General features: G+C 46.2%; 1 protein-coding gene across 1 annotated transcript; it reads left to right on the forward strand.

Annotated features, from left to right (window-relative positions):
• Nucleotides 1-5,185: 5,185 nt before the first annotated feature.
• Nucleotides 5,186-6,628, forward strand: LOC123749264 (collagen alpha-2(I) chain-like). The gene has a single exon (XM_045731372.2). It carries the CDS (start codon nt 5,186-5,188, stop codon nt 6,626-6,628), a length of 1,443 nt encoding a protein of 480 aa, XP_045587328.2.
• The last annotated feature ends 5,731 nt before the right edge of the window (nt 6,629-12,359 follow it).

The following is a 12,359-nucleotide window of genomic DNA, read 5'->3' on the forward strand; positions in this document are numbered from 1 at the left end:
GTGGCCGCCGTCGGTTGTAGCAGTGTGCTAGCTGCTGGTTTATGCAGTGTTGGATGGGCAGACGTACCCGGGATTGGCCAGGGAGAGTTACGCGTCGACAGTGGTGTGTTTGTTGAGAAGTGCTGTTAGGGTGTTGCTAGAGACTTCTGCCAGGGTGCTAGCTAGCTCTCTATGTCATTGTTTGGGACCCCTGTCAGCGTGTCGCTGAAACCCTCTGCCAGTGTTTATCTGTAGTGGAGGTAGGCTATTGGCTCATCGTGTGTGCAATATGGTGTGTGTGAACTAGCATATGTTGAGGAAGGTGAACTCACCGGTCTTTGCCATTAGGTGTGGACGACGTGTACCTGGAAAGTGTATTCACCGGGATTTGATGAAGTGGTGAAGTTGTTAATATGTTGGTGAAGGTGTAATTGTGTATTGTTTATCCCCCTTTATTCTTTGCACTACTACTTGGCACAGCCAGTTCTTGAAAACTTACCACCGACTTGAGGTTGGAAATAGAAGAAGAGGTTATAACAGCAAGAACCTGGTTACTGGCCCAAGCTGACCGTAACAATGATTGTTGATGCATTTAAAATTGAGTGATGTTCATTCTCTTATGTGATGCCTTATCGTGCTAACAATTTAGCTGCTCCATGCTATGAGCAGCTCCAATTTAGCTGCTCTATGGTATGCAGATGCAGTAATGTTCATGTCAACATTATTATTGATGTGTACATATAAATTGCTGTAGGATATAAATAATCAATTGAAGTATATTGTTGATGAAATATTCATTGTGAAACTGATGTTGACAAGTTGGGTGATTAACTTGTATTGAGTAATGTGCAACAGATTAATTCATAACATCATGCAGGAGACTAAGTTAGCTAGAGGTGATCAAACTTAGAATATATTTACAGACGATTTGGATTAGAGTTACTGATGGAGATAGATTTGGATGGATTTGACGGATTTTTTTTTTTAACTTTTTCATGTGTTTTTCATGTGAGAAACCTTCGAAACCTCTTTACCGATTGTTATGAAATTTTGACACGACGTTGCATTCGAATAGGTGCGTGTTTTCATATACCTTATTCATACATGCCTTACCTGTGACAGAAAAAAAAAACATGCTTTTTTTTTTAAACAGTGTCATCTCTTGGACGCAAGAGCAACACACGCTGTTATCTCCCAAAGTTCTTCACTGATTTTTTTGGAAGTCTGACACAACGTTCCATTCGAAAATGAGCGTGTTTTTATATTCCAACTATATAGATGCTACACCTGTAACAGGTAAAAATGTTTTTTTTTAAAGAGTGCCATCTGTTGCACATAGTAGGAACACACACGCTATACTAAATATGTTACGAATTCCATTTCAATGTTTCTGATTGCATTGATAAATTTAATTTCCATGGATTTCAATTTATTAAAATTTTTATTGAATTATTTTGTGTGATATTATGTGGGAATTGAGCTGTGTTGTTTACCGTACCGTTCATTTCGTAAGTATAAGTATAGATGCCACACCTGTGACAAATAAAAACATTTTTTTTTAAGAAACAGCACCATCTGTTGCACGTAAGAGCCATACACAATACTAAATATTACGATTCCATTTCATTGTTTTCGATTGAAGTGACAAATTAAATTTTCATTCATTTCGATTTATTTTAATTTTGATTTAATTATTTTGTGTGACATTGCGTTGGAACTTAGCTATGTTGTTTACCATACGATTCATTTCTGGAGTATAATTATAGATGCCACACCTGTGACAGGTAAAAACATGATTTAAAAAAACAGCACCATCTGTTGCACGTAAGAGCAACTCACGCTATATTAAATATGTTTCCATTTTATTTCAATGTTTTCGATTGCATTTACAAACTGAATTTTTATAGATTTTGATTTATTTTCAATTTGATTTCATTTTTCTGTGTGACATTGTGTTGGAATTGAGCTGTGTTGTTTACCATACTGTTCATTTTGTGAGTATAGTTATTTATTTTTTTCATTTTTTCATTTAGTTTTTTAACTTTTTCTTATATTTCAGTGATGGGAACATCAGATCATTTGATGTTCCCAATTTTCTGATGGGAACATCAAATCATTTGGGAATGCATCGGAGGAGGGAGTGGGGAATAGTTTTGCTGACGAGGGAACAGGGAAGTTGGGGATGGTGGGAACGAGGGAACGGGGGAATAGAGAATGGTGGGAAGGACAAGGGGACAGGAGAGGGGGGATTGGTAGAGAGGACGAGGGGACAGGAGAAGGGGGAATGATAGGGAGGACTGGGAGACAGGGGAAGGTTACTGTGGCTCAGCATTGCTAAGCAACTAAGCAACTCGTGGCCAGGTACAGCTAGTATATATATATATATATATATATATATATATATATTAGTATATTTTGGTAGCAGTCTTTCCTGTAGACATATATTATTAAATATGACCGAAAAAGTAAGATTAATAATTCTAACACGTATTTTCTCGATCTTTCGTACGTTTCTTTTCACTGTTGGTGGTAATTCAAAAATCAATTCTCCAAAATTCATTTTTATTTCTAGTCTGACGCGACACTTGAGCGCGTTTCGTAAAACTTATTACATTTTCAAAGACTTTAGTTTACACATACACAACTGAATAGAACTTACACATCTTCGATTTGTTTATATCTACATTTGAGTGAGGTGGATGGGGTGAGGTGGTATTAAGTCTTTGAAAATGTAATAAGTTTTACGAAACGCGCTCAAGTGTCGCGTCAGACTAGAAATAAAAATGAATTTTTGGAGAATTGATTTTTGAATTACCACCAACAGTGAAAAGAAACGTACGAAAGATCGAGAAAATTCGTGTTAGAATTATTAATCTTACTTTTTCGGTCATATATAATAATATATGTCTACAGGAAAGACTGCTACCAAAATATACTAATATATATATATATATATATATATATATATATATATATATATATATATATTATGTTGTACCTAGCAGCCAGAACGTCGTACTCAGCCTACTATGCAAGGTCCGATTAGCCTAATAGGCTACGTTTTTCCTGAATTTATATATTTTTCTATTGTTTTTTCTTATGAAATGCTAAACGAGTATTTCACACACACCACACACACACACACACACACACACACACACACACACACACACACACACACACACACACACACATACATGTTTATGTGTGCCGATCTTCAAGAAAGGTGATAGGGAGGAGGCACTTAACTATAGACCTGTATCACTGACAAGCATCCCCTGTAAAATACTGGAAAGAATAATTAGGCTACGACCTGTTGCACACCTGGAGAACATTAGGTTTGTGAACAAACATCAACATGGGTTCTGGACAGGGAAATCGTGCCTAACAAACCTTCTGGAATTCTATGATAAAATAACGAGGATAAGACAGGACAGAGAAGGTTGGGCAGACTGCATATTTCTGGACTGCCAAAAAGCCTTTGATACAGTACCGCACATGAGACTGCAGTTCAAGCTCGAGAGGCAGGCGGGGGTGGGGGGAAAGGTCCTAGCATGGATAAGGAACTACCTAACAGGAAGGAGCCAAAGAGTTACGGTAAGGGGCGAGAAGTCGGACTGGCGAACAGTAACAAGTGGAGTACCACAAGGATCGGTGCTGGGACCAATTCTATTTCTTGTATATGTTAACGACATGTTTACAGGCGTAGAGTCCTACATGTCGATGTTTGCGGATGACGCAAAGTTGATGAGAAGAGTTGTGACAGATAAGGATTGCAGGATCCTCCAAGAGGACCTGAACAAGTTGCAGAGATGGTCAGAGAAATGGCTACTGGAATTCAACACGAGCAAATGTAAAGTTATGGAAATGGGACTAGGAGATAGGAGACCAAAGGGACAGTACACAATGAAGGGGAACAGCCTACCTGTAACGATGCGTGAAAGAGACCTGGGGGTGGACGTAACACCTAATCTATCTCCTGAGGCACATATAAATAGGATATCGACAGCAGCGTACTCTACACTGGCAAAAGTTAGAACATCATTCAGAAACCTAAGTAAGGAGGCATTTAGGGCGCTTTACACTGCCTACGTAAGGCCAGTCTTAGAGTATGCCGCCTCATCATGGAGTCCCCATCTGAAGAAGCATATAATGAAACTGGAAAAGGTTCAGAGGTTTGCAACGAGACTCGTCCCAGAGCTACGAGGGATGGGGTATGAGGAGCGCCTGAGGGAACTGTGCCTTACGACACTAGAAAGAAGAAGGGAGAGGGGGGACATGATAGGAACGTATAAGATACTCAGAGGGATTGACAGAGTGGACATAGACGAAATGTTCACACGGAATAGTAACAGAACGAGGGGACATGGATGGAAGCTTGAAACTCAGATGAGTCACAGAGATGTTAGGAAGTTTTCTTTTAGCGTGAGAGTAGTGGGAAAATGGAATGCACTTCAGGAACAGGTTGTGGAAGCAAATACTATTCATAATTTTAAAACTAGGTATGATAGGGAAATAGGACAGGAGTCATTGCTGTAAACATCCGATGCTCGAAAGGCGGGATCCAAGAGTCAATGCTCGATCCTGCAGACACAACTAGGTGAGTACAACTAGGTGAGTACACACACACACACACATTATATATATATATATAATATATATATATTATATATATATATATATATATATATATATATATATATATATATATATATATATATATATATATAATGTATATATATATATATATATATATATATATATATATATATATATATATATATAAACATATATACACAAACACATACACAAATATATACATATATACACATATATACACATACATGTTTATGTGTATATATGTACAGGATCCATTAAACCACTCGACCTTTTGTCCGGTCGTGTTGGTCGAGTGGTTAAGGGATCCTGTACATCAGTTGCATTGCTTCTGGCAGTATGGGTTCGAGTCGCTTCTGAGTCGCTTCTGATATATATATATTATATATATATATATATTATATATATATATATATTATATATATATATATATATATATATATAATATATAATATAATGTGTGTGTGTATTTTGAGTAAAATTGTGAAAATCGAAGTAACTAACATTGCCGAGTTACCCCTGCCATGACGACCTTGGGTTGGAGATAAGATAAAGTACGCGTGGTCCGGACATTAACTCAATATACAATATGCTGGAGAGTTACCTGTGTTGGTGGTCAGCGATCTTCTTCCACGCTTTAATTGGATGGTTCCTCGAAGTTGGCTACGAAAAGTGTGGTCGCTGCCTTCCTCTCACAGAGATTATTAGTATTTTTTTGTTTTCTTTTGAATGTAAGAGAACGGGACGAGCCTCGGCGGAGCGGGACGAGCCTCGACGGAGCGGGACGAGCCTCGACGGAGCGGGACGAGCCTCGACGGAGCGGGACGAGCCTCGACGGAGCGGGACGAGCCTCGACGGAGCGGGACGAGCCTCGACGGAGCGGGACGAGCCTCGGCGGAGCGGGACGAGCCTCGACGGAGCGGGACGAGCCTCGACGGAGCGGGGCGAGCCTCGACGGAGCGGGGCGAGCCTCGACGGAGCGGGACGAGCCTCGGCGGAGCGGGACGAGCCTCGACGGAGCGGGACGAGCCTCGACGGAGCGGGGCGAGCCTCGACGGAGCGGGGCGAGCCTCGACGGAGCGGGACGAGCCTCGACGGAGCGGGACGAGCCTCGACGGAGCGGAACGAGCCTCGACGGAGCGGGACGAGCCTCGGCGGAGCGGGGCGAGCCTCGACGGAGCGGGACGAGCCTCGGCGGAGCGGGGCGAGCCTCGGCGGAGCGGGACGAGCCTCGACGGAGCGGGACGAGCCTCGGCGGAGCGGGACGAGCCTCGACGGAGCGGGACGAGCCTCGGCGGAGCGGGACGAGCCTCGACGGAGCGGGACGAGCCTCGGCGGAGCGGGGCGAGCCTGGACGGAGCGGGGCGAGCCTGGACGGAGCGGGGCGAGCCTGGTCGGAGCGGGGCGAGCCTGGACGGAGCGGGGCGAGCCTGGACGGAGCGGGGCGAGCCTGGACGGAGCGGGGCGAGCCTGGACGGAGCGGGGCGAGCCTGGACGGAGCGGGGCGAGCCTGGACGGAGCGGGGCGAGCCTGGACGGAGCGGGGCGAGCCTGGACGGAGCGGGGCGAGCCTGGACGGAGCGGGGCGAGCCTGGACGGAGCGGGGCGAGCCTGGACGGAGCGGGGCGAGCCTGGACGGAGCGGGGCGAGCCTGGACGGAGCGGGGCGAGCCTGGACGGAGCGGGGCGAGCCTGGACGGAGCGGGGCGAGCCTGGACGGAGCGGGGCGAGCCTGGACGGAGCGGGGCGAGCCTGGACGGAGCGGGGCGAGCCTGGACGGAGCGGGGCGAGCCTGGACGGAGCGGGGCGAGCCTGGTCGGAGCGGGGCGAGCCTGGTCGGAGCGGGGCGAGCCTGGTCGGAGCGGGGCGAGCCTGGTCGGAGCGGGGCGAGCCTGGTCGGAGCGGGGCGAGCCTGGTCGGAGCGGGGCGAGCCTGGTCGGAGCGGGGCGAGCCTGGTCGGAGCGGGACGAGCCTCGCCGGAGCGGGACGAGCCTCGCCGGAGCGGGACGAGCCTCGCCGGAGCGGGACAGTTGAACCTATTACACTTGGGGTGGGATGCAACCCATCCTCCTGTTTAGAGTGTACCTATTGTGACGATCGTCAATAGTCTGAACTCGTAGGTTCTTACCTTTTAGATAGAATACTGACTAGTAAGGAATTCTTTTAAAATAAATGAAGGTAAATGCAAACTTAAATATTCCTAGGCCTAGTATAGCACACATATGTACTATATTAGGCCTGATAAATCGTGTATTAGGCCTAGGGAAGTTAGGATAGGTTAGTTTAGTTTGTCGAAGAAATACTGGTAAAAAACTAGTTTTCCGATTTGTCCAACTCTATAGTTCAGACTTCTACTTTCTAATTTTGTTATACATCGGTATATATACTATGTATATATTTATACATACAATGTAAAGTAGGGGGTACCACCTCTGGTGCAATTGTAGGGACCCACAGCCTCGAAGAAGGGAACACAGAGCATTCAGAGAAAAACTTTCCATTTAGCTTTGAATGCGTATGAGTGTTCACTCCTACCACCCCCCTTTTGTTATGGTGTACACTTTATTATACAAGGTTATACAGTTGCATATCTGTTTATAAAAAGAGAACATTAAGAGGAAATAAGGGGAAGTTTGTTTTCTGGAGGCTATAGATTTCTTGGACTCCTCCGACGCCGGGCAGAAGCCGAGCAATGGCCGAATGCTGTGGGCATTCCCCCTCTGGATCGCTACACTGAGGCGCTAGAAGAGAAAACTTGCTGCTCTAGGATCGCTTGTAGTGTCAATGAACCTGGAACCAAGATCCTTAAGAAACCTTATTGCTCTCTCTCTCCATGGACTGATGCTATTGATGGAGTGATATTGATGGAGTCTCAGATCAAGACTGGAACGAAGTTGTACCGATGATCTATTTCCCTGTACTTGATTGACTTGTTTCTTTTTTTGTGTGTCGACGCGGCTCCTGCTTGGCCGACAGAGAAGTTGATGTATGTGGTTGCCAGGGTGGATACGCAAGTGTAGTTCCACGCCAACTGTCTGCCACCCTTCCAAGGGCACAGTGTGATTCCTTCTGGTCGGCCGGCAAAGATAGTTATGGTTCAATAGATTGTGGGGTTCTCTCTCTGCTGGACACTGGGCAGAGGCAAGGCTCCTTTTAATGATGTCATTGACTTCGTCGTGTCTAGTGTGCCAACCACCAGATTTTCCACAGTGCAGGCCATGCAATCCATATTCGTCTGCCTCTGCCTTGCTACAAATACACCTATGAACAGTGTGGATAGGGGCAGCAAGACGGAGAGCGACTGCAATACGGAGCTCCTGTGGATCAAGACGTGTGCCTGTCGCAGACATAGGGACTGCCAAAAGGAAGTCCCCTGCATGGGGAGCCTGCACAGCTGTGAGGCGTGCACGATCACTGGGGGTTGTTGCTGCCTCCAGCAAAGCTGTGGCTTCTTTGTCTTCAATGGGGCTGTCCCAGCTGGTTATATTTTATTTATATATTTATATATAATAATCTCATCGTTACTATAAGTACTAGCAAAACAGGATATTTGGCTGGGGATTGTCGGGGGTCAGCCTCCTTCTACCTTACAATACATACAATAGCGCTAACTGTTGCTGGATACATAGTGGAAGGCATCCTTCAGTCTCGGGAGACTATGGAGTTGCGCCCTAGTTGTCAATCCTGGTGCAGCGTCTGGTGTGACTGATGAGGCCAATCCGAGAGTGGCAGTCCATCCCACACCGAGCACAAAAGAAGTCCGATTCTGGTCTGTCTTCCTGGCTACCGGCTTTCCTTCTCTGTCTCTTTGCCTCCGATGATTTGGCAAGTGACTCCTCGAACTTGGAGAGACCTCTTTGAACAGACTGCCCCCAGGCTGAACGGTCTGCAGCCAGTGTCTCCCATATAGCTAGATCGACGTCCATGGCTTTCAGGTCCCTTTTGCATACGTCTTTGTACCGTAGCTGGGACTTGCCTGTTATACGCTTTCCCTGCATCAGCTCTCCGTACAGGAGATCCTTGGGGATCCTGCCGTCGCCCATTCGCACAACGGGCCCGAGCCAGCGCATTCGTCTCTGTTTCAGCATTGTGTACATGCTGGTGATTCTTGCTCTCCCCAAGACGTTGTTGTTTGTCACCTTGTCCTGCCAGGTGATGTCCAAGATGTGTCTAAGGCAGCGCATGTGGTAGGCATTCAGCTGTCTTTCCTGACGGGCGCGGAGTGTCCAAGACTCACTGCCATAAAGGAGAGTGCTCAGGACACAGGCTCTGTAAACCTGAATCTTAGTATACTCAGTCAGCCTATTGTTGGCCCACACTCTCTTTGTCAGTCTGGACATGGTAGTAGATGCCTTACCGATGCGTTTGTTTAGCTCCGTATCAAGAGAGAGGGAGTCAGAGATTGTGGAGCCCAGGTACACGAAGTCGTGAACGACTTCCAGTGTGTAATAGGAGATGCCGATGTCAGGTGAGGAGTCCACTCCTTGTCCCATGACTTGTGTTTTCTTTAGGCTGATGGTGAGTCCGAAAGCCTGAGAGGCCTCGCTGAAGTGGGTCATGAGCCGTTGGAGGTCTTCGGCTGAGTGGGCAGTGACTGCTGAGTCGTCGGCAAAAAGGAAGTCGTGGAGACACCTCAGTCGAACCTTTGTCTTGGCTCTCAGCCTGGCGAGGTTAAAGAGCTCTCCATCCGACCTGGTCCGGAGGTAAATGCCTTCCGTGGCAGATCTAAAGGCGTGCTGCAGCATAACTGCAAAGTAAATCCCGAATAGGGTTGGAGCCAGTAAGCAGCCCTGCTTTACTCTGCTCCGGATGTCGAAGGCGTCTGATGTTAGGCCATCAAAGACCACGGTGCCCCTCATGTTCTCATGGAAAGATCTGATGATGCTGAGGAGCCTGGGTGGGCATCCGATCTTGGGGAGGATCTTGAACAGGCCATCCCTGCTGACGAGGTCGAAGGCCTTCGTCAGATCTATGAAGGCTATGAAGAGTGGCTGCTTCTGTTCCCTGCGTTTCTCTTGCAGTTGTCTGAGGGGAAAACACCATGTCGATGGTGGACCTGTCAGCTCGGAATCCGCATTGTGATTCTGAGTAGACTCTGCAAGTGCTTGGAGCCTCTTCAATGTGTCTCGAGCAAACAGCTTTCTAATCTATGTATGTATATATTTATGTTGCTGGACGTATGTATCCAGCACATACAGTGCTGGATACATACGGTAGTGCTAACTATTGCTGGATACACATTGTAGCTCTACGTATTGTTGCATACATAAAATAACGCTAACTACTGCTGGACACATTGGACACTACCGCTAACTATTGGTGGATAAATACAGTAGCCGTGTTGGTGGATAAATACAGTAGCCGTGTTGGTGGATACATACAGTAGCACTAACTATTGTTGGACACATACAGTACCGCTAACTATTGGTGGATGCATACGATAGCGCTAACTATTCGTGGACACATACGGAAGCTCTAGCTGTTGTAGGATACATGAAGCAGTGTTAACTATTGCTTGATAATACAGTATCGGTAAATACATACGATACCGCTTTTGGCGGATTGACAGATAAAAAGCAGCGCTATGTATACATACAGCAACGCTAGCTATTGCAGGACACATTCACTGGCACTGACTACTGCACTGCTCCCCACTTGTACAAAAGTCATAATGTTATCTGAAATCAATGAAATATGGAATCACCTTTTTTTATGTGTTTGGTGTTTGTTTATGGGAGGAGGGAGTGAGCGCGCGGCCCTGTGGAGGGGCGCGCGGGGCGGCTCACTCAACTGGTGCGGCAACAGTCAAAACTTTTGATCAAATGGTCGTTTGGGGCTTCAGCTGGGTCGTTTCACCAGGTATAATGTGTGTGTGTGTGTGTGTGTGTGTGTGTGTGTGTGTGTGTGTGTGTGTGTGTGTGTGTACTCACCTAGTTGTGCTTGCGGGGGTTGAGCTCTGGCTCTTTGGTCCCGCCTCTCAACTGTCAATCAACAGGTGTACAGGTTCCTGAGCCTATTGGGCTCTATCATATCTACACTTGAAACTGTGTATAGAGTCAGCCTCCACCACATCACTGCCTAATGCATTCCACCTGTTAACTACTCTGACACTGAAAAAATTCTTTCTAACGTCCCTGTGGCTCATGTGGGTACTCAGTCTCCACCTGTGTCCCCTTGTTCGTGTTCCACCCGTGTTAAACATTTTATCTTACAGTGTCGTAAGGTGCATTTCACACAGCTTTCCTCGTAATTCATGCCTCTTAGTTCTGGGATTAGCCTATTGGCATACCTCTGAACTTTTTCCAGCTTCGTCTTGTGCTTGACAAGATACGGGCTCCATGCTGGGCCCGCATACTCCAGGATTGGTCTTACGTATGTGGTATACAAGGTTCTGAATGATTCCTTTCACAGGTTCCTGAAGGCAGTTCTGATGTTAGCCAGCCTCGCATATGCCGCTGATGTTATTCTGTTTATGTGGGCTTCAGGAGACAGGTTTGGTGTGATATCAACTCCTAGATCTTTATCTCTGTCCGTTTCATGAAGTACTTCATCTCCCATTCTGTATCCTGTGTCTGGCCTCCTGTTTCCACTGCCTAGTTTCATTACCTTACATTTACTTGGGTTGAACTTTAGTAGCCATTTGTTGGACCGTTCATTCAATTTATCTAGGTCATCTTGTAGCCTCATACTATCTTCCTTTGCCTTTCTCCTCCTCATATTTTTGCATCATCAGCAAACAATGAGAGGAACGATTCTATGCCCTCTGGGAGATCATTTAAATTTATCAGAAACAGAATACGTCCAAGGACTGAACTCTGCGGGACTCCACTGGTGACGCCTTGCCAATCTGATACCTCACCCCTCACATTGATTCGCTGTCTTCTGTTGCTTAGGTACTCCCATATCCAATGGAGTACCTTCCCTTTCACTCCTGCCTGTATCTCTAGCCTTTACACTGGTCTCTTGTGTAATGTGGCATTCTGGCAGTAGAGAAATACGCAGTCTGCCCACCTCTCTTTTGCCTGATTTTTGTTACCTGGTTGTAGAATTCAATTAATCCTGTGAGGCAGGACTTGCCATCCCAGAACCCATGTTGATGATGTGTCACAAAGTCCCTTCGCTCCAGATGTTCCACTAGCGTTTATCGCACAATCTTCTCCATCAACTTGCATGGTTTGCAAGTTAGGGACACTGGCCTATAGTTTAGTGCCTCCTGTCTATCCCCTTTCTTGTATATCGGGACTACGTTTGCCGCCTTCCAAATTTTTGGCAATTCCCCTGTTACCAGTGATTTGTTATAAACTATGGAGAGTCGCCGGCACAGTGCTTCTGCTCCTTCCTTTAGTAACCATGGTGAGATTATATTATCCGAGCCAGTAGCTTTTGTCATATCCAACTCTAGCAAAAGCTCCCTTACATCTTCTCTTGAGGCTTCTCAAGCCGTAGCAGCTGTCCAACTCCCAGGTACCTATTTACTGCTTGGTAACACGGGCATCAGGGTGAAAGAAACATTTTGCCCATTTGTCTCCGCCTCAACCGGGGACCGAACCTGGAACCTCGGGACTACGAAACCAAAACGCTGTCCACCCAGCTGTCAGGCGCCACTGGTAATCCCAAACTCCTCTATTGGTGCCTGGTTAACTATTCCTCCTTTTATCTCTGGAACTAATGTAAAGACCTCCTGGAATTCTTTATTGAGTTCCTCGCACACTTCCTTGTCGTTTGTAGTGAATCCTTCTGCTCCTATCCTCAGTTTCATTACCTG

Source organism: Procambarus clarkii, chromosome 62, assembly GCF_040958095.1.
Source record: "Procambarus clarkii isolate CNS0578487 chromosome 62, FALCON_Pclarkii_2.0, whole genome shotgun sequence".
Lineage (NCBI taxonomy): Eukaryota > Metazoa > Arthropoda > Malacostraca > Decapoda > Cambaridae > Procambarus > Procambarus clarkii.